Source organism: Peromyscus leucopus, chromosome 11 (assembly GCF_004664715.2).
Source record: "Peromyscus leucopus breed LL Stock chromosome 11, UCI_PerLeu_2.1, whole genome shotgun sequence".
Taxonomy (NCBI): domain Eukaryota; kingdom Metazoa; phylum Chordata; class Mammalia; order Rodentia; family Cricetidae; genus Peromyscus; species Peromyscus leucopus.
In genome coordinates this window covers 46,150,942-46,174,107 of record NC_051072.1, presented here as the reverse complement: position 1 = coordinate 46,174,107, position 23,166 = coordinate 46,150,942, and the positions used below count along the sequence as shown (strand labels likewise).

The following is a 23,166-nucleotide window of genomic DNA, read 5'->3' as shown; positions in this document are numbered from 1 at the left end:
CTGAACATAAGGTATTATAGCAGCCAGAGCAAATACAATGCAAGCTCACTGTTCTATGTGAATGTATATGGATCTTAACTAGTCATGGAAGTGTGTGTGTGTGTTCTGAGAAGACATAGTCATCTACAGAGCGTGCTGAGGTTAAATGTGAACTTGGTTAGAACAAGGCAACAAGGTGCTGCTGGAGACTCAGAGGGACATGGCAAGACCTAATGTGGTCCCAGTAAGGTGCACAGTCGATGTGCTCTAAGTCCAAACAAGAGTAAAGCTAAGTGTATTACTGCAAGTGTTTGTCCTTTGACTCTGACTTCATTTGCCACATAGAGTCTCTTTACTGATACTTGTCTGTCTAATCCAAAGGCCAGATAAAAAGAGGTCATTGGTGGATGGGGACCTTCATGATAGGTGAGTGGAGAACAGAGCAGACACTCAAGACTCAAACTGTGGGAAGGCCAGGACCCCTCTTCTTAACTACATGGTGGTCTTCCTTTTCTCTACAAATAGTGTTACTTCCCTCTTTTTCCAACGTGCAGGCTACGTCACCTGCTTGTCCAGATGGACTAGACTGCAGTGAGCTGCCCTTCCTTGTGGCACATGGACAGTGGGGCCACATTTGAAATATGCCTGGCCAGACTGACAACAGAGATCGGCGTGCCCTATTGGGCTCATTGGAATGTTTCCTAGCAAAGGAATTTGCACTATGCTTTTAAGAACATTTGTTTATATCCATTTTTGTACAAATATGAAATGTAAAAAAGTAATCTCTTGGACACCTAGTTTGTATTATTCCCAATGCATATCACCTATAAAAGGATTCAGGTGCCAGGTCTACAATCTCTCTCACAGAGTGATGGCATGACCATCACTGTATATTTCATCTATGCCAGACTTACTCATCAGTAGATGCAAAACCGAGTCATAGAAAAACACCACAATCCACCAAAACCACAGTTAAGTCCGGTTTGGTTTCCCAAAACAGGGCAGAGATTAATTTGCCTACTAGCTGGACAAAGCAAAGCTCAGTCCACAAGATTGGGGAAACATCTTATTTTAGTGCTTCCTGTGAAGAAATTCTCTGCCATCTCCAGAAACGTGAAGTTTCTATTCTGTGTCTGTTTCCTCATTAATTAGATGATGTAAAGCACACCTAGCTTTCCAACACCTGAGCTGTAGACAGCTCTGGAAAGTACACACACAGTATGCGGTCTACAGAAGAGCTATCCCAGGGAGGGAAATTCATTATTTAGCTGGTGGGGGAGGAAAGGGGCTTTAAGAAAAACAAATGAAATCTGCCTTCGTGGGAAGGAAACAGCTCTCGTCTCATCCACAGAAACAGAACGGAAACTGAGACAGACATGCACATGCTCTCTGGGTGCCCCGAGGTCCTGGAGGGGAAATTCACGGCGTGTTAGGCAAAGGCCCTGGAGAACTGTCCTGCAGTCCCACCCGTGATTGCCTCATGCAATCTTGCATTTCAATCAGCATTCCGGGCTGGGGGGAGGAGGGAGAGGAGCGCATGCACAAATCACACAGTCTCATGCGAGTTGATGTCTCTCTACCTCCTGGGATCATGAGGGACAGAGCACTGGCAGAGAGCGACTTTGTGACTTTGCCCGACATTTTCTTTTTCTCTGTGCTTTCTAATCGCTGCCGAGCCATGTGAGAGGTGGGTTCACTGGATGGCTTTGAGGTGTTATCTGTACTGTCCACACACTCGCTTCGCCCATTTATCTGATCCAAGTGCTCTGAAAAACTGCCAACTGTACAAAGAAGAAGAAGAAGGAATAAACACATTCAGGGAAAGTTAGGATAGGAGAGGTGGAGATGGGAACAGAGAGAGAAAAGGACGGCCCAGCACTGGGTACTTGCACCCTGGCTCCTGGGCAAATGTGCCAGGCTGAGTGTGAAAAGCAATGGGCCTGAGAACGATGCTCTGGAGGATGAGGCTTCAGTCTCCTGTACACGGCTAGGTACGTTCTTAATGATTGCATTTAACCAGGAGAATACTTCCTACAATCTATCATTTCAGAACCCCCGGAGAGTGTCCTCCCCTGGGCCTTCAAGGAGGTCATCTCATAAACCCACCAACCTCCCCCTCAGACTGATACTAGTGATTATCAGGACTGCTGCTAATCATCTGGACAGAGGGACACCATTTAATCACCCCGTAGGCCATGTCTGTGTCCCTTCCTCTCAACTTCCCAAGATAACATGGGCCCGGGTCTGTAAGTCACAGAAAGAATCAGTTCCTTCCATGCCTGTTTTCACTCCAAGCTCCTTGTAAGTTTCAAAGGACATGATACAAGAGACCATTCCCCACATCCCTTAGTAGCAAACTCTGTCTTCCCAGCTTTCAATCTAGATTGTGACTTGTACTGGTCCCCGGACATCCCCCTCCATCTCCTCTGAGACACGCCTTTCTCTGTAAGTGTACTAACCCCTAATGTACAGTGGGGTTACTTCTAAGTTAAAACATTAGGACTTTCCCTAAGAATAGAAACATGTAGGAGTGGGGTGAGATGGATAATCACAGAGGCTGAGCGTAAGGGAATTCTCAGGTAGAGAGACGTGATTCGTCCCACAGAGACAAACTGAGCAGTCTGACTGTATTCCTTTTCTTTATTCACCAAGCTAAACATCTTCTGGTTTAAAAATCACTGATAATACTTTTTTTTTTCTGTCCAGATCTCATAAATATCTCAAATTCTATGCTTTTGAGATACAACATAAAATTCTATATTCTAGGCCTCCTGTGCACAAACTCATTAATGCTACTGTCACAGATCTATAAAGCATGTATGGTATGTGATACCATTGCAAAGGATTTTCTGAATGACTAGCCAGCTCATCTTAAAATGCTGGCCACACAGGATTCTCTGTGTGGAAAAGAGTTGGCCTACACGACACACATCCCACTCAACTGCACAGCTCTTGTCTGGCCCGAGTTTGTGGAGGGGCATACACCTTTTGGGTCTGTCTAAGGGGAAGCCCAGCATGGGAAACTGGCAGATGTGGCTACGGCACGCTTCATGGCCATCCACGGTGCTGTGCAAACAGGAAAGTTTCCTGGACTTCTACAATAACACCCGCTAGGGCCAACGGAATATGGGAATCTTAAGGCAGATATCAACAGCCTTTCCCTTCTTGGGCAACACCTTCTCATCTACTAGTGCAGCTAGCCTGCTCCCTCAAAGAGGTCTGTTGCTTGGAGGACCTGATGAAAACTGTTTCACCAGCCAGAAACGTCTCCCCTCTACACTGAAGCTGCGCTTCGTGTGAGTCACTTCCTTTCTGAGGGGGTTCAGGTGGGAGGAGTGACATGTAAAAACGCAAACAAAGGGCTGCCTCTCCTCACAATGAATAATTTGTTGGGCGCATCGCGGCTCTCATTTCACAACCGTGACTTCTCCGGGGTTCAAGAACAATGTAGTCAAGGAGAAAAGCGAAACAGACACCAACGTGTGCTTTCCCAAATGTCAGCATGGATGCACACTATCTCCTTCTCCCGTCCCTCCCGCTTCCTTCCCCAACCTCGTTTTACAGCGCTGTGCATAAGCAAGTGCCTCTTTCTGCCAATGGCAGGTAATGTCACCTTAATGTTCTCTAAATGTCAAGGGTTCCTTCTTTTTGATGGTGGAGCAATATAAAATTCCACAAATTTAATTTTACTGCAGCCACGCTTCTCAGGTTCCTTAATTACCCTTGGCTGTAAGCAAATCAACGCTCGTCTTCCTCTTCTGTGCAGCCCCCAAGGTCTTTGATTATTTTTAGTGTGTGTATGGGGGAGACAGGGTGAGAAAAGGTGGGTTGACACTATTAATCAAAATGCATGGCAGGACCTCACCAGATATTTTTAATTATGAAAGTAATCCATCAAGTACTTAGACATTACTCTTCCTCTCCCCTTCACCTGCTACCTTTCTGATCGTGAGGAGGCTCGGGATACTGAGATATGGTAAACAAGAACTTTTAAATGGAGGCGAGTACACTTCACATTCAGGGTGAGGCAACAGAGAACCAGACAGAGACCCCTATAACCAGGAATATAAAATACTGAGCCCCTACATTTGATATGAAGAGTAAGGTAAGTATGACCAGGAACCTTAGAATAATAAGATGTACCTGTACTATTTTTACAATGATAATATCTTGGCTTCATAGTTAAGACTACATGGGATTACCCAGCATGGAAACAGAATTGATGTGTAAAAAGAGAAAAAGAAAACTCAGTATTAGTTTCTCAGGTCAACTATAAGCATGTATGATCCACAGACCCAACCATTTTAGGGAGACTGAAATCTCCCTGAAAGATTTTTAGAAATACGATTTAAAAAAAAAAAAAAAAAAAAAAAAAAAAAAAAAAAAAAAAAAAAAAAAAAAAAAAAAAACCTTTCACTATGAACATTCAGTTTAAAAATGTTGATGGAAACTCTTGGAATCATTTATGCTTATTAGTATAGCATATTAAATATGGCATAATGAAAATGTTTATTACAGCAACTGTAAGTCAAAGCCATCTCTTGCTTTTTTTTTTTTTTTAAGTATAAACCCACCCTACTTTGCAGAAGGATGTGCTGTTACAGCCTTAATAAACCAAATGATGTCATAAACGCACCTAAGTGGCATGTTTGAGGGAAGTTAAGTTGAAGTCTGGTCCTTTAAGGAAAACACCTCCTCGGTTAAGAGCCAGGAAGCGGTAATGAGATATTAAGGGTTTTAAAAGCTTCTGAAGACAATGCTCCCGTTGACAGGAAGCTTATTTCCCACAAAGGGACACAAGGGCTGTCAGAGAGCAGCCCAGACACTGGACTTCACCCCAGCATGCAGAGAAGCTTCAGGGATGTCTGACTCCATTTGCCCGAGACTGAGAAGCATCAACTACACACAGAGGTGGTGTTTCAGATGCAATCCGACACCAGCGGAGACACAGTGGGATGTCTCACTCCCCTCTCAGGTGTCCTGTGAACTCCACAGTCTAAGCACTTTGCTATAGTCAGTGAGGTTAGGGGCCAGGGACTGGGAGAACAAGGTGTGCCTGGTACAACACGACCCAATAACAGGATCTGAATCCCTCAAAGACGCTCCCATGGAGCTCGGCGCTGGAGGCAAAGCTGGCTTCGTACTTCATCTTATAGGTGACTGGAGCCATTTTCAAAGTGAACTGTGATGGTTGGTGTGTGTGACAATGGACCTCACTCTAAGTCGGATTTGTGCTACACGCTGTGCTCCTTTGGCAGGTTCGGCCTGCCACCAGACGACCCCACTGAAGCTGGCAGTGTAAGTGCCCCCAAGGTCCAGCTGAAGCCAAGTCCGCCTGCTGCATGGCTGGGCAGAGCTGAGACAGCGGACCCGAGTTCTTAGGAGCTTGTCCCTAAAGAAGGGGGGCCACGGGAGAAGGCTAGGAGGAGAGAGACGCTCACCCTGATGGTCTGGTTGGGTAAGGCCTGGGACTCAGCGTGCTTACGGCCACTTCCCAGCATGGCCCCCGAGCAGAGCGGCCATGGCCACCACTTACCGGACAGTGTGGAACTGCTGATGGTGCTGGCCGGAGTAGTGACCTCGGGCTCCTCCTGGGGACACTCCTCAGCGGGGAGGACTGGTTTTTCTGGCTCCTCTCTGGGGTCTCCAGAGCACGGGGCAGCGTCATCGTGTTCTCCCTCTGTTGAGATAGCCAGTTTGGGAAGCAGGCCGGAACTGAGCTTGCATCTGTTGCTTTCAGTGTCTGAAGAGTTGGAGGTCGATAACTGTTGCCTTAATGAGAAACAAGAACAAGTCACACATACACCCCCAGGGAAACCATTAAGGGCAAAGGCTTGAGGAAACCTGGTGAGCCAGGCGGCGGTGGTGGCGCACGCCTTTAATCCCAGCACTCGGGAGGCAGAGCCAGGTGGATCTCTGTGAGTTCGAGGCCAGCCTGATCTATAGAGTGAGATCCAGGACAGGCACCAAAACTACACAGAGAAACCCTGTCTCAAAAAACCTGGTAAAGCAGTGCATGCCTAGGGCAATGGTTCTGACGGTATGGTACCAGGTGTCAGCTCAAGCAGGGGACACAAGAGGAGTACAGGCTTTCAGCAGCAGTCTGAGGTCTACTGTACTGAGAACTCTGGAAGCGGGTCTGGGGTGCACTACATTAGCAGCCACCGCTTATGAGGGCCCTGGGGAGGCATCTCACGTACACCTCTGAGTATTCGGAGCTCCAGCTGAGCGTCTCCGTCGATGGCAGAGTTGTGCTTTTGGTTTTGTCCTCTGTGTCTTCTTTGTCCTCTCCTGAATTCGGAGTTATTCGGTCTATACTGCTGAACACCTGGGAGGCAAATGATCATTGCTGTAGCTGGAGTTTTCTCCAGTCCCACCCGGGGCCCGCAGCTGCTCAGACCCAAATAAACACACAGAGGCTTATATTATTAATTAAAGCTAAATGGCCTAATGGCTCAGGCTTCTTGTGAGCTAGATCTTACATCTTAAAATAACCCATTTCTATAAATCTATACTTTGCCACACGGCTTGTGGCTTACCAGTACCCTTACATCTTGCTTCTCATGGGTGGCAGCTGGTAGCATCTCCTCTGTCCTGCCTTTCTCCTTCCTCCTCTCTAGTTAGAATGTCCCGCCTAACCCTATTCTGCCTCACCATTGGCCAAACAGCTTTATTTATCAACCAATCAGAGCAACATATTTTCAGCCTACTGAGCAATATCCATAGCACATTGCTTACAAATCACATCTAAAAAGAGCCTGTCAGAAAGAGTCCAAGTCTCGGGAAAAAATACCACCACCCTGAGTATACAATTAGTGTGAACTGGGGAAACATGTATGTGGGAACCCTGGCAACGCTGTGCGCATGCCACAAGAGAGAACCCCATTTTCACCATATCTCATGGACTCTGCATCCGCAAAGAAAAATCAGAGAGTCTGGTTTCATGTTCAAAAAGTAACCAGAAAGAGAAAACAACAAAGACAAAAAGCATCTGACGGCCACCAGTCCAGAGCAGAAAGGAGAAAAACAAATTGAAATTGAGTGTGAGCAGAAGAGTGAGTGACAGCCTTGTCAGTACTTGGGAGTGGTGGGGTTCTGTGGAAGCAGAAAGGGCACCACCAGGCGTGCGGCTTGGCCTGTGAGTCAGTCAGGCAGCTGCTGGTGCGGGAGGCCAGAGCTCAGGCAGACTGGCCTCTTTTAGTCCATTTCTGAATCTCCACCCTCTCACAGGAGGAAACTGGGAGTATGGAGAGCCCAGTATGACAAGCGCACCCAACTGTTACCCTACAGCTATCCACTGTTCTCTTGGAAATGGGCCTTGGGCTTACCACGATCTGTAGAGTTAGAAAAGCATCAGGTTAAAGGATGGGAGCCGGGGAAAAGAAAATACCTTCCAAAGTAAAGCAGCAAACTGCTGAGGTGAGCAAACTGAGAGGCTGGACGGTGGGTTACACTGTAAGTACCCATCGAGTGGTAGTTACACTTGCTTTAGGACACGCTCGCCACAGGTCCCCAGGGAAATCCCTACCCCTATGTTGTTCCTGTAAACGGCTGACTTGCAGATGCATTCTGGGTAATCACTTAGGAAAATGTACAGAGCACTTTAAAAATCACAAATTGCTATAGACTTCCTAAATAACAATCATGGGAAATGCCATGGCAACCACAAATGTGTAGCAAGTGAAAACAGCAGAAGGAAGGAAGGAAGGGTGCCCCCTGGGTTTATTTCCATCTTTCCTGGGCTCCCACCCTACCCGAAAACACCAGTTTTGTTTGTTTTTACATCTTACCTGAATTTATAGAAAGGCATTTTCTTAAGAATCAATTATATTATCTTCTGTCATTTCTAAAATTCTAGAGTGGCTTCCTTTTCAAAGTAACTGACAATCTTTATTAATTACGGCCCCCCAATACTTTCTCATCCCACAGTCAACTGTCTCCAGGTGCCCTGGCTCATGCCTAGAGCTGAGCCTTACCCCTGTGTTGTGCTCGGTGTCACATGGCGGGAGATCTCCCCACACCACGAACGAAGCCTCTGCTCTTTCTCAGATGACAGGGGAAGTGGGGTGAGGCCTCCACAGCCTAGCTCTTAGGGCAGGCAAGCAAGTCCATCAGGTGACACCTGTCACGGTCACCACGTCCATCAGGTGACAACCATCATGAAAAGATGGCAGTCTTTTCGAGTCTTTGCCTCAAAACGAAGCAAACAGTAACAACAAACTCCCAAAGTCGGGCCTTAATTTCCAGAGACAAACGGATATGTCTACAGGGTAGAAACTCCTGGTCCTCAAGAAAATGAGGCCATTTGCCCAAACTGACCAGGAGTTTTAAGTGCTGGAGACCTCACACCCCACAGAGGGTAGATGTTTTCTTGGTCCAGTCCAGCGGGGCTGGACACCAGCTACTGGAGACCTTTCCAGATTCTGCCTGCTGATGGCCCGCCTCACTTACTTTTGAAAACCTGTGTGAACAGGAGGAAAACTGCCGTATCTCCACAGTGAAGTCCTCATCGTTGGTGTCCTCTTCCTCCTCCGTTTCCATGTGATGATACTTCTCTGACCGAGCTGCAGAGGAATGTAACGGTCTGGGTTACTCAGAGAGGTTCAGTTTTTAACAGGGACAACTTCACTATGTATATCTAGAGGAAAGCACTGTGCTTCCTAGAATCTGTGGGTATGGGATCGGCAAGCTCGAAGTTGGAGATGAAATGTTTTTAAAGTGAGTAAAGGCCAAAGGATGTCAGATGATGCACATACTATCAAAATAACTTGTGTCATCCTCCGATTCCAGTTGGGGAATAAATTCTGCCTTCTGTCTCAGCAAACTGTTCCAATCCAAGGAACGGAAGAACCGATGCTGCTTCACTTCATAGGCACCACCTGGGAGGGAGCAAAGCAAGGCAGACGTGAGCGGCCGAGCCGTCCTCAGAGCCAAAGGAAGTCCCAAGTCTTACAAAGCACTTAAAGCATTTATTAGCAGAGAAACGAAGAAGCCATGGAATCCATACTTCCCACCCACTTCGACAACCAAAACTTGGGGGAAAAAATTCCTGTAATTTATCAGCAGGAAATCTGATTTTGCTAAGAGCAGTTGCTGGAGCACAGCATTTCTCTGTTAGGTTTTCTACAGCTTCTTCCATTTTTCAAAGGTTAATGACATGGCCACTTAAAATCACATTATACTGAACCTGGGGACATGGATGCATGTTGGCCCAAAGCAGAATGGCTCATTACAGACCCAGAAAATTCTAACAAGGTGCAAAAATGTGCTTACAGCAAGATTTTTTTTTTCCTGGACAGAAGGTTAACAGTGATGAATTTTTCCTAAATATTATATAATGGTTGCTTTTCAGTTTTATTGGATTGCTCATTAACATAGGTAGGAATTAGATTCTGTGGTTTGGATCTTTGAGTAAGGAACTGACAGATTTATAATTTAGCTAACAGAAATCAGTCACAATGGCTAAAGTTGAGCCTTCTGTTTTCCAGATAATTGTGGCAGCGCAATTTGTTGAGAGGTTTTTATTTATTGGATGATTTTAGACAGTGGCTTTGAAGGGCAAGGCCCTTCAAAAATGTATTTACAGCATCCCATTAAAAGAGAAGAAGGTCTTTCCTTGGTCCTTCACTTTGTCCCCCTGGTGTGCTCTCCCCTCCCTCCCCTCCCTTCATTCACTGTCAGCAATGGTTAGTGGGAGGTTCCATGCACCCCTAAGACAGTCTGTGGGAGTCCACGGCCAGTTTGTTTTCTTCTGTCCTTCCAAGCTAGCAGGTGTTTGGAACCAGGGAAAAATTCCCACCAACCGCTGCTGTTACAGTTAAATAAAGACCCTGAATATTGGAAAAAGAGAGAGAGAGAGAGGAGGGTCACATGGTAAGGGCAGGACCCTGCCCTACCCCAGCACACATACTATAGATGGGAGAGGACAAAGACAGGCGCCTGAAAAAGCACCATGAAGAAAGCTAGCAAAAGACCAGCTGGGCGGTGGTGGTGCACGCCTTTAATCCCAGCACTCGGGAGGCAGAGCCAGAGCCAGGTGGATCTCTGTGAGTTCAAGGCCAGCCTGGTCTAAAGAGTGAGTTCCAGGAAAGGCGCAAAGCTACACAGAGAAACCCTGTCTCAAAACAAAAACAAAAACAAAAACAAACAAACAAACAAAAAGACCAGCACAGAGTCTGTCTGATCTGCCTCTGTCCAGCTTTCTTTTAGGGGAGGATGTAGACACTTCTCTCAGTGATTGTCACCCATGCCTCTCATCCCGTCTCCTGTGGGTACAAAAGGGTCAGAATGGGAAAGGCAAGACGTTGGCTGGGGCAGGGATGCTATCTGTGGTCCAGAGACACTGCTCTGTGCACATTTCAGGTGTCCTGAAGACACTGGAATGGCGGGGAAGGAAAAAAGATAAACCGTGCCAAGAGGGGCCAAGCGACTGTTTTTTACGAAGCACGTGGATGAGACACTTCCAAGATTCTCTGCAAGTACTTTTCTCAGCTTCCAGATCAATTCCAAACTGAGAAACCACAGCACCAGGGGCTTCCCTGCTATAATCTGCAGGTCATTTTTGTGCTGAGTATTGAGGTAGATAGAAAGACAGGGAAAACGAAGCAGGTGTGAGAAAGGAAGAGAGTCCCCTCAACCCCAAGTATCTGCTTTATGTTTCTTACTGGCTGAGGGTAAAAAAATTTCCATTTGACTGACAAAATCCAAATTTCTGTTAAAGACTCCCTGCAAAGAGAAATACTCCCTTTGCCAGATATAGCTCAAAAGAGAAAAAAATAATAATAAAGTGTTATAGCAGCTAACAAATCATGCTTAAGGCCCAAATGCATGTCTTAAATACTTGCACCCTATGATTTGAACCTTATTGTACTCCTTTCTCATCCCTAAACCCAAATAATGCCTCTAATAAGCCACCCTGTAATTTTATTCATAAAAGGTAATTCGTATAGAAAAAAAAAATAAGCAAACCAGCTCGTAGTTTTAGAACTTTACTTAATCTTTTGAATCTGCTTATAAATTATAGCCTTTGAGCCTGTAACTTGCTGAGCCACAAAATCACATAGCTATTGTTAGAACACTTGTATCCCTTTTTCTTAATGCCTGCACCCTGGTTCTGCCTTTGAGTGGGCACTGTTCGTTCCTTCGTGAACCCCAACTTTGCTTCATGCTATCTTACCCTGAAATTCTTGGCTTCAGTGCCAGCGAGGGTTCCACGCCCATCTAGGCACTGAGCTTCTGTGGGGACCCCTGCAGTGGGGACCCCTGAGGTGACATCTTGTTCTGACAGTAATGTTGTCAGTGCAGTAGTAGTTACTGTGTTTCGTCTACTCAAATCACGGAAAATACCCCTGGGGAGGGTCGGCATTATCGACCCCAGTTTTAGATGGGGAAACCAAAGAAAAGCAACAGAGCTAGCCTGGGCTAGTTCCTCCAGACAAGAAGAATAAGAAGGCTGCACCTAGGTCTGCCTAAAACCACGCAGGCCCAGACGCGGGGCCACAGTGTCACCTCTACACAGGGACCCCATGTTTTAGTCGCTCCCCACTTCATTCTTTCTCCTGCTAGTGTGAAATGCATCCACTGCTGCCCAGGCTGGGTAGCTGAGCCAGTTGGCAAGCCCGTTCTATGGCACCCCCATATCCCAGTCCAGTCCACTGAGCCCTGCTTCCCTTTCAGCTCCCAATGAATGTCCTCTTAAACACCTATCGGGGTCATTTTTCTTCTAGCGTTCCTTTATTTGGAGGAGCAAAGCACAAAGGCCGAAAGGGATTGCACATTTCCCCATCCCACTGCCTCTCCATGGTGCTGATACTGAGATCCAGTGCCAAGTCCCGATGAGTGGTCCATGACAGGCATCCCGGGATGCTTAGCCCAGCCATGGCTCCATGACCATAACCATCAAAGCCGCTCCTGCTCACGAAGCCCTGTCCATAACACTGCTCTGAAATTCTGGGCATTTATACCCGGAGAAGCAATTCTTCTAAGGTCATTGACTCACATGGCACTTCCAGATGATACTGCCCCCATCTACTTCTCTATGGAACTCAAGCTGAGGAGAACTCTGCTTCCTTTCTCTGGGCAATGACAAGGGGGTCTTCCCCAATGGGTCACAGCCACAGAGGATGTAGCCCCCAATTTCTTCACGCTACCTTTCTGCATTACCAGCAAGAGGCAGTTATCAGCAGGTCCTGTTTCTCGTGTACTCGTGGAAGGATGAAGAAGAAAAGATCAAGGGAGAATAAACACGGGGAGATGATCTCTGGGCTTAACTACTGGCAAAGGCATAGGGGCCGGCATTGTGAACTACGTGCAGATTGCTCATGCACGCTGGAAGGAAGGAGATGGAGGGAAAGAGGCTGTCTTGATCTCCTGGTAACCAGCTAGTTCCATGTACTAGACCCCGACATGGACATCATTGTATTTAGTCCCCGCGATAATCCTGAGACGTTCAATATGCCCATTTTCATACCCTAGGGAACTGGGAAACTGAGGCTGATGACAAGAAAGAGACAGCCCTAAGAGCTCCCAGCTGATCTACAGTTGGCAGTCCTATCTGAACGGCTCTAAGGTCAGCCAGCGAGCCAGGCTGCCACTCAACTCTCTCCAAGTTCAAGAGTATGTATAGTTCCAGCACAGCACAAGATCCTACACTACAATTTCTAGTTTGGCACTCCAACACTCCCTCGAGTTCCTCTTCTTTCCTGGAAGCTTCTTAAACATTCATTATGCTCTTTACAGCCTTTTTTTCCCCCTCGGCCTCTCCAGTGTCTCAGGCAAATGTGCATCCACACATTTTCACGGTGCATTATTTTGCCTGCTAAATATTCGTCGAACACAAGATGCTGTCATTGGAAGCAGCATGGCAGGCCTGCAGGATCCGCAACATCATTCTCAAGGCCCTACTGGGACCCATCACATCAGCCCTGGCGGTTTGGCAATCACTTCTCGGCTGTTCTGAGAGCTTGAGTAGGACCTTTAAATGTCTCTTTTGGGTTTCTCCTAGGGAATTTGCTCTTCAAACTGTCAGAGACTGACAGTAGCAGTCAATGAGAAAATGTGCAGAGAGATAACCTGCAGCATATGATATATACGCAGGGACCTGCTGGCCGCAGTCTCTGGCCTGTCTGGTTAAGTTAAGTCTAATCAAAGATCCTAGTATTCTTAGAGAAGGCAGAGGGCAGACTATCAAGTGGAAAACCTCCAAACTGGCCCTTGGGGACTGCAGGGGAGGGGACTGTTGAGCCTCCTTTGGAGGGGTGTACCCATTCAAATGCATTTTTCAGTCAATTCATAGAAGCTCTTCTTCTGGGTCAGTTGAATGGGGAATCCAAATAGGTATCTGTGCTATCACAGGGCAACCTTGAAAAGCAGCTGGTTCTCACAGTTGGCAACACCGAGTCAAAACCTCCCCTGAAGAATCTGCCCCCTACGCAGTCGTGACACCATTTCTTTGACAGCTACTCTTATTTCTTGAACCATAACACAGATCTATCCGAGGGCAGGTCACAGGAGGAGGGAAATAATGAGTTTGTTTGACAGTTTGGACAAGTCGAAAGGCAGACAGGATGGGAAGAAATAAACTCGTATCAAGGAGTAAAGTGGGTTCCAAGGTAGTCACACCACCACCACGCCATGGCCCCTACCCAAAAGGAAGGTATGGGACTCCACAAGCGGAAGACTGAATGTAGTACTAGAAGCGTGACATCTGGCTCTAAGAATTACTCCCGGGTGACATCCTCATCCCTCACAATGGTGCCTTGAGGGAGCATGAGTGAAGAAAACCCGCTCTTGGCCACACAGCCAGGATTTGGATGTTAGCCATCTTGCCCCAGTGTGTGCCCTCAACCTAGATCTTCAAGGCCTTTCCAGGGTAAAGCACACTCATTCCCTGAAAGGGGCAGTAAGGGACATGGGACTCCAGTAGACAGCTCAGCTCAATAGTTATTTCCAAGGTCAGTCCAGATTTAAGCCTTCCTGAGTTCTCTAACAAGGGGTCTGCAAAATTTCTGTGGAACAGGCAGAACAGTCCATATTTAGTCTACATGGGCTATATAGTTTGTCATGACTACCCAGCTCTGGTGTTGTAGCATGAAAGCAATCACAGATGATATGTCTCATGAAAAGACATTGCTGTGTTTCTGCTTTAAAAAAATTATTTATAAAAAAACAGGGAACTGGACAGATTTGGCCTACAGGCCATAGTTTTCTGGCCCCTGATTTAATGTATTATCACTAAAGCTCTAGTGTAATGTAATGAGTACTTTTTTTTTTTTTTTATGAAACAGGATCTCATGTAGCCCAGGCTGGCCCTGAATGCACCATGTAGCCAAGGATGATCTTGATCTCCTGATCCTTTTGCCACTACATCCTAAATGCCGTGATTACAGGCTTGTGCCACTGGGCCTGGCCTTCAGTAGTCCACACGTAAACAAGAACAGGTCCAGAGGAATCTGTGACTCAAGTGGAGAATACGGGACATATTTGGAATCATCACAAATGACTGTCATGGGGAAAATGGGGGAGGAAATAATTGCTTCAGTCTTTACTGATATTTCTATTACAATGGACTAGAATGAAACTCCGGAATAAATGACCCCATCAAACCAACAATTTTCACTGATAAAGCCACTAGTCACTGTCTAGAGTATATGCATTTATATTTAACATTTTTGTCTCACTAAGACAAATTCACGTAGGCAGACCTGATGCTATCCCGTGATCTGTCTAAGTGTGTCTATCCAGAATATCGAGGGGGAGGGGGGAGGGGAGGAAGCACGTAACTTCTGGCTGTAAAGCTAGGGGGACCATATCAGCAAGAAACAAACAGACCACCTTGCCTGTCTTCCAAGGCAATGGTTTACTCAATCCCCTTCCTTGGGTCATGGTACTGAGCACCACCATAGGGACAGCATGGCTCAGCCTCAGGCCCTCACTTCTAGTCATCAGGTGGAGAACTGAGGACCTATAACAAAGAAGCCTGCTGGGTCAAATCCTCATGGGATACATAACCCAAAAGAGCACTACATATCTGATTTTCTGTTTCCAATTATTTACGTTGCACGTTTTTCAGGAGAAGATTGGCACATGCCCTGGTGATGCATTTACTGAAACAAATTAAGAGCTTCAGCTTTGCAAAACACAAAAAACGAACATGACCTACCCATTCTAGTGTATATGTTATTTTAAATCAATCTCTCTCTCTCTCTCTCTCTCTCTCTCTCTCTCTCTCTCTCTCTCTCTCTCTCTCTCCCCAAACACACACACCAAAGAATATTGCTCTAATGTGTTGTAGCTATGTCCTATATCAACTAACAGATGTTGCCCACACAGAAAACATTAGCAAAAGCCTCAGACTGCTCCAGAGAACATCATTTCTTGTATATTGGCAAAAGCAACACACATGCTCTCTAACCTGTTCCCAGCCTCTCCAGTGGATTCTGCCTGAGAAGCAAGGTAATCAGATCCTGGGCATCTGGAGGAGGGGCCTCATCCTTTTCAGGCCAGTTGATTTCATCTGAAAGAAAGAAAAGTTGTCTATAGCTTTATTACTCAAAGGGCAGTCTAGTTCCCCATAGCCCAGACATCCCCAGGAGGACTGTTAGAAATGCAGAATCCTGGGCTCCATCCTGGAAACCTAACCTACATTTTAAGATCTTCAGTTGACTTCTACATGGCCAAGTTTGGACGGTATTATTTTACAAGGCACAAACAGCACCGTTTTCTTCAGGCTTAAGATTAGACTATTTCAGCAAAATAGAACCTATTATTCACTTTTTCCAATGGTAGAAATGTCTCCTAACAAGTCACTCCTTCTGCCCATTAGGAGGATTTAACAAGACAGAAACTGAACAGCTGCGTGTCAAGGGCCTACCCACTGGGGACCATCCAAGTGTAAGAGTTTTTTCACTAGCCTAAACAGAGAATTTGGTCCTGGCCACCCAGTTCTTTAGCTCCAAGGAGTAAAAGGCTATTTTATAAAAAGTAATTATTTCTAGAGATAAAGGTAAAGTCCAAAATGTTAAGGCTGAGGCAGAGAAAAACCCAAGGAAATTGTAGTAATGGGAGTATTTAAAATCTGTCCAAGATATTAGACAACGTTCTTGCTCTAAAAGAGTTTGCCTGGAGATAGGTATGCGTGCTCGTGCGTATGGAAATGCAATAAAAACATGAGTTATTTTCATGTGTGCCTGCCTCTAGCTTCCTCTGCTGCAGTTGAAATCTGATTTGGAAAATACAACATGAATATGCATCAGAGCCGTGAGGCATCACGAACAAAGCCAGCCCTTGCTGCTTGTGTTAATTAAAGAGTTGATTCCCCTTGCCATTCAGGGCCTTGGTCTGTCAGAAAACAGCCTAGTTATAAATCCATAAACAGCTCAGATATTGTAGAAAGGGCTCTGACACTGCAGGCAATTCCACAACCCTACTTTGTTAAAGTTTACAAATATGCCTGGCTTGCAGAGCCAACGTCAGAAAAATAACAGTACGATTAGTGGCTCTTCATGAGCGACATAAATTTCCCCCTATTTCTATTGCAGGCTGGCAGAAGTGCAGTCCATGATGGACCAGAGGTGGCCGACGGGGATTTTGGAGAGGCCTGACAACCTTTCAGGTAGAGAAGCCTTTTCTGTCATCTGTGCATTGGGGGAATTTATAACATCAGCAGGGAGGGGAGCAGTGGCCCCTATTTAATTATCATTTAGGTGTGCCACATGCTGCATGACAATAGTTAGGGTCAGCTTGCAGGTTGAGATCTAAAGGTTATTGAATTTTAAATGAAAGATGAACAGCTGCTATAGAAATAACATTACACATCACAACTACCAATGAAAGCATTAGCAATCTGCAGATTCAATTTGCTGCCTTCCCATTCTCATTATTTATTATTTGGTAGACATTTGTTGTAGGGTTTATTACATTTTTGTTAATTTCTTCATTGTGCCATTAGCCATGTTCCCCATTTATGTAAATGTTACCCACATTAACCTTTTCTTCCCTGGTGCAACTTTCCTATTATGAAAATGCAGGACCAGCTAACAATGAAGCATTTATAAATCCCATACCAATTTCTTTTGGAAAAAGTAGACAATTGAAAGTTGGACACACCACGAGCCCATTTCTAAATTCCATGTTAACAAAACTTCCTCAGATCCATTTTAGCACATATCACTCTCTTGAGAACGCGCGAGAGTCAGTTGCGTGTTACGATAAGTGAGTTCTTTTAATTTGTTGGCTCAAATGTTTGATAAAGGTTAACATTTTAGTGACACACAACAGATTTACATTGAGTAGCTGTTTCCCAATAGTGGCTTAAAGATAACTCTGGATGATATTTACCACTGATGACTTGTCCAAATAGCTCTTCTGGGGTGTCCCCAAAGAAAGGCACACATCCAACCAGAAATTCATAGAGGATAATGCCCATGGCCCACCAATCCACAGGCTTCCCATAGCCCTGTCTCAGAATCACCTCAGGGGCAATGTATTCAGGTGTACCACAGACCTAAAATGAAATTGCAATATTAGAATAGCTGGAGTATTAGACATGAATTAAAATGAACAAAATGACTAACCCATTATTCTGCCTCAACTACACCTGCTCACCTACCAGGAAAGACATGGACAGAGACCTCAAGACATTCGAATAACAAAGAACTTACATTTATGATGCTTAGTTTCAAATTGCAAACCTAACCTGTGTGTAGCTTTATGGAAATACTAAAAACTAGAGTTTTTTGAGAAATAATAGTACATGTTTAATCTGCCACTATTAAAGGTAGTTCAATTATTTATATAATCAAACTGATTCTCACTGTGGCTCTATCAGGAAGGCATGCCAGTTGAGATGGGTTTACCTTAAGTAACTTCACAATGAACAGATTGTGGGAACATGGTAATGAGGCATGCTTAAAAGGAAATGGGCCATAGCTCGGATTTGAGCAGCTGAGATTGTGCAATGCATCATGAGTTTCACGAGTACTCTATTGAGACTCCTGAACTCCTTACAAAAACAGTTTTCCATTTGTCTCTCTCACCCTCTCACGCGTGTGCAATTAGACCGTTCATCTTGCTAATAGACCTTAATGCTAGGGGAGGAATGTGAGGGGAGCGGACAGTTCAGAGAGGCCCTGGGAGACAAATGGGAGCAGTTTGCACTTTATTAAACGCAAGGCTGATACAGACATCCAAACACCAGCACTAATGTGGAGCTGGCCTACGCAGGTGGATTCGGAATTCACTGGCTGCAGTGAGCTTTCTATCTCTCCACAGAGAGGGCAGCTTCCAAGCGTACCTGTTTATCTAGGAACTCTCGGGCATCCTTCTCAATATGACCTTCATAGAGATTGGTAGTCATGCTCATCAGTCCCACCTTAGATAACCCAAAGTCGGTCAGCTTTATGTGCCCCATGGAGGTGACCAACAGGCTAAGGACAGAAGGACAAAGAGCACAACAATCACTTGAAAGCAAATGCTGCTGTTTCAGGTCTTCCTCTTCCCCCCTTCAGTTGGTAATACATCAACCACACTGCAGAATGAAGCCCGGTAAGAGAGGGAGTCGGGCAAAGCCATAGAGTACTGGCCTCTGAGAGTGGAGTATGATTCGGAACTTAGGGTCAGAGCTAAGGCTCCACTGTCTTTGTTTGGAGCAATCATGTACAATATTATCATTTCTGCAACACTTAGAGACTCTAAAAACTTAGGCATGGGACGCTGATTCCTTTCCATAGTCATAGTTATTTCAGTCTATGGCCATAACCACCCTGACTGGGACTGATCTCAGATGTATTTTATTCTTAAAGTTTTGTGTATGCGTGTGTGTATGGGGGGTGGTATGTGAATAAGGGTGCCTGTGGTGTCCAAAAGAGGGCACGAGAGCCTGTAAAGCTAGAGATAAAGGTGAGGGTGAGTCATCTAATGAGGAGGCTGGGAACCAAACTCAGGTCCTCTGTAAAAGCAGTTCTCTTAACCACCGAGCCACCTTTCCATTTTCAGAATAAGAAAACAGAGAAGAAATAATCCAACAGTCCTATAACATATACCAGGAATTCAGGCAAGTAATCCATTCATGAATAAAATGAGACACAGATAAAAAGAATCTGGACAGAAAAACATAGTTTTTCATATTTCAACTTCCAGCTTTGATTTGAACTTACTAAGCATGAGCTTGGATTTATTATCTCATGCAAAGAATTTACATTTCAATATATTAAAATATTTCATTGTAAGTAAAAAAAAAAATACCATTCTATCAATTAAAATGTTAAAGTGATAGAGGAGTTTTAAAGAGCTCCTAGCAGGAGGGCCAGGTAGTGATGGCGCACGCCTTTAATCCCAGCACTCGGGGAGCAGAGGCAGGTGGATCTCTGTGAGTTTGGGGACAGCCTGGTGCACATAGCGAGTTCCAGGACAGCCATGGATATGTACAGAGGTCATATCTCAAACAAACAAACAAAAAGGCTACGAGCAGTAGCTATGCCAAGATTCTAAGAGTTGTATATGAAATTGTTCTTCCGTTTCCCTGGGTTTCCCAAGCTTTCTGATGTGCAGGAACTTAGATTGTCACCTTTCAACACAGTGAGCAGCATCGCTCACTAGTGAAGAAAGCATGGAACATCCCACACAAGATGTCAAGATGGATAGCTTGGGAAAAATTCTAGCTGCATCTCAAATCTGAGGCTACAATAAACTCCACACTAACAAAGTGTGAGTGAAATAGAATGCCGCATCGTGGATATGACCACGGGAAAGGTAAAGTTCATCTCAGTAAGATGCCCAATAGCAAATGCTCCAGAAAACAGCACCATTCCATGTCACTCACTGTTCAAAGGTTTACATGATAAAAAGGAAATTAACTCTAGCTTTATTTAGAGTCGCTTTTCTCTGTTTCTCATAAGTTCTCATTGTAAGCATTGTAGTCTTTCAAAAAAATGTATAAAAATTACCATTAAGTTACTATTAAAATAACTCTTTTTTTATATTAAGGAGAATTTTGGAACTGTGCAAATAGCCTTAAAAACATTTCAGACAGAGGAAAATGTTCAGTGTTATGGAAAAGAGGGCATTTGTTTCATCAATGTGCACATACTTGTCTGGCTTCAAATCCCTGTGTACAATTCCATAATTATGCAGATACTCCAAGGCCAAGACCGTCTCAGCGAAGTACATCCTGGCCATATCGACTGGGAGAGGACCCATGTTTTTCATTAAGGTCGCACAGTCTCCCCCTGTAAGACACAGGAAACAAACTTCGTCAGAACGGCGTCGAGCAGGATTAGTGACCACTAGCAGTGCGGATCACGGAACTCCAGAGCAGAAGAGTCGCATTCGTAAGTGGAGGAGGGCCCTGTTAAGTCGTCATGTTCCTAATTGAGCTGTGGAGTGAAGAAAGCAGCTTGACTCTGAAGTGAACTGTGTTCTGAAGAACCTCTAAGCATAACTCAGGATGATAGCACTAATTTATAATGGAGCAGTATAAAACACAGATGCTAGAATTAGATTACAGAGGTGGATCTGAGCAGCCGAGGGCTCTTAGGTGAATCAGTTTGGTGGTCTTGGTTACTTCGATGCAATATCAGGTGAGACATGTCATCCTTGATAGCAGAGGTTTTCAACCTGTGGGTCGCAATCCCTTTGAGGGTCAAACCACCCCTTCACAGAGGTTGCATATCAGATATCCTGCATATCAGATACTTACATTATGATTCGTAACAGTAGCAAAATTATAGTTGCGAAGTGGCAATAAGGTAATTTTATGGTTGAGGGGGTCACCACAACCTGAAGACCCGTATGAAAGGGTCACAGCATGAGGAAGGTTGAGAATCACTGCTTTACAGGATTATTTGAGGTTCATTCTCTGTAAAGGAACGAGGACATAGCCTCACACATACCAGTGTGATAAAGAGTCACTATAAGAATAACCACACAATAGTTCAGAAACAAACTACCGGTGTGGTGGAAAGAACAATGGACAGAGCTCAGGCAAACTGTTTGGGGCTCTATCTACCCCTCAGGACCCACTAAGGCTCCCTTTCTTGGCTGCCAATCCACTTATCTGCAAAACAGGAAGGGTTTAAGTAAAAATCTCTACTGTTTCTTGGAGATTTACAGTGAGGACATTCTCTCCAAATAAAGAAAAGAGCCTAAACCGCACTCAAAGAAGAGGGTTTGCGCATCTGCTGACCTATTTATTTTACTAACTTTATGTCAACAGTGATTATGCAGGATGGAAAGTTTCAGAAATTTAATGGAGAAAGAAATAAGATTTCTTTGAACATTTAAAATGCACACCACAAACTGTTGAGGAGGAGGCTGGGCATGGTAGGTTGGACATGCTAATAACCCAAGCATTCAAGAGACTGAGACAGAAAAATTATCAAGTCTGAGACCTACTTGGCCATAAAGAAGACTGTCTGTTTAAAAAGAAAAAAAGGGGGGGTAGGGTGAAGATTGAGAAGACTGGCTGGATTTTTAATTTCCTACCATAAGCTAAAAAGGATATATTTTAAATTCACTTTTTAAGAAGACTAATTACAATGAACCCGTTTTATGATATGTGATAAAAGGAAGTAGGAAAAAAAATCTTATCACCTATATTCCAACTTTAATGACCAGTTGAAGGCAGGCAGTTAGGATTAAAAGCTATTAAAAAAGAAAACAACCTTTTCCCAAACAACACTAATTTCCCCTTTGTTATAGTAGCAGGCATTTTATAAGCAATTATCAAAAGATAATGACTGGGAATTCAGGCATCTCATTGCTGGCTTTGGTTCCTAGGTGGCTAGAGTTGTTCTGTGGCACAAATGCAGTTTTAGCTACAAGAATGTCTGGATGTAGGAACTGTGCTCTGTGTGTGTGTGTGTGTGTGTGTGTGTGTGCGCGCGCGTGCATGCGCGCGCGCGCGCGCAGGCAAGACCCATTTACCTTCCACATACTCCATGACCATGCATAGGTGACGCCTTGTTTCAAAGGAGCAATACATGCTGACCACAAAGGGGTTTTCCGCGAAAGTGAGGATGTCCCGTTCCACGAAGGCCTGCTGGATCTGGTTCCGAAGGATGAGGTTCTGTTTATTGATTTTCTTCATGGCAAACCTCTGCCGGGATTCTTTATGCCGAACAAAGTAAACCGCCCTGGAACGGAGGACAGAGACAGAAGGTAAGGATGCTCAGCGGATATACAAACCACGTAAGCCCCATGCTTTTGGGGTTCATAACAGCTCAAGCTAAGTTCTCACAGCTGTGCTGGTGACTTAGAAACATCCCATTCCAGGCCAAAGTCCTTTGGCTAAATTGACTTTCTAAAAAACCTTTTTAGTAAAGATCATGCATAAAGCATCACATTTGCCTTTGGTGCCCCAAAAAGGGGGCAGAGAGTCCCAAGAGTGAGCTATTTCCCAAGAGCTAGATGATGCTTTCCGTTCTTCCACAAACAAAACAAAATCTGATATATAAAACAGAACTGGGAAGAATTAACAAAATTGCATACAGGTCACGAGCGACATCCTTCCTAGCGTTAGGCATATGTTAGGCACGTTTTCCAGACTGACTAAAGCAATAATTTTCTAAATGATACCCTTGGGATCCGAGAAGAGGACCACAGCTTCTCAGAGTCTCTAGTTTCCAATTGAGAGTAATTACTTCCCATGGAATCTCCAGATAAATGGAGAAGTGTGTGTGAGGATGTATGAGATTGTTCAGCAACAAAGGGTACATTATTTCCTCACTCCGGGCTCCACACACACATCCTCTACGGACTTCAGCAGCAAGTATATGTCCCAACATAACAGGTGAGGGACAGCCATGGAGCTGTATGTCTGGTCCCCCAACCCCCTGGCCAAGCTACAAAGCACCTTTATAGTATAAAATGGCCAAACTAGGCCACACCCAGTCTCTGCTATGGCCTTGCCCAGATACTCTCTAGAAGGACACTGAGGCCCCTAAGGCCTGGGACGACCTGGAGAAAGCAGTCCTTAGGGGTGGGAGTCCTAAAATCCCCAATAGGAAATGAGCAGCAGGGAAAAGGCCAACGATGGCCCCCCACAAGTCACTGCACTTGTTTTCATAGAAAGACAGGTTTGAGCTTCCAAGCAGGCAATGATCAAATAAGCGATCCCTTAAAGGGCCATTCAGCCTGTAACAGGTGGTATATGCTGTTCTAAGACCAACGGCTGCAGTGGGTAGCTGTTCC

At 45.0% G+C, this 23,166-nt stretch overlaps 1 protein-coding gene across 11 annotated transcripts in view; it reads right to left on the bottom strand.

Annotated features, from left to right (window-relative positions):
• Mast4 (microtubule associated serine/threonine kinase family member 4) overlaps positions 1–23,166 on the bottom strand; it is a 591,291-nt gene that overhangs the window by 19,923 nt on the left and 548,202 nt on the right. For 10 of the 11 annotated variants that reach the window (XM_037209461.1, XM_028884811.2, XM_028884812.2 and 7 more), the window contains 10 exons: positions 21,901–22,109; positions 20,066–20,204; positions 18,272–18,404; positions 17,317–17,482; positions 15,392–15,493; positions 8,736–8,858; positions 8,431–8,543; positions 6,180–6,307; positions 5,516–5,751; positions 1,560–1,760 (listed from right to left, as the gene is read on the bottom strand). In XM_037209461.1, the coding sequence (XP_037065356.1) occupies positions 1,560–1,760; positions 5,516–5,751; positions 6,180–6,307; positions 8,431–8,543; positions 8,736–8,858; positions 15,392–15,493; positions 17,317–17,482; positions 18,272–18,404; positions 20,066–20,204; positions 21,901–22,109 (1,550 nt within the window). The remainder of the gene's footprint in view (positions 1–1,559; positions 1,761–5,515; positions 5,752–6,179; positions 6,308–8,430; positions 8,544–8,735; positions 8,859–15,391; positions 15,494–17,316; positions 17,483–18,271; positions 18,405–20,065; positions 20,205–21,900; positions 22,110–23,166) is intronic. The other variant, XM_028884825.1, reaches the window with a different exon arrangement.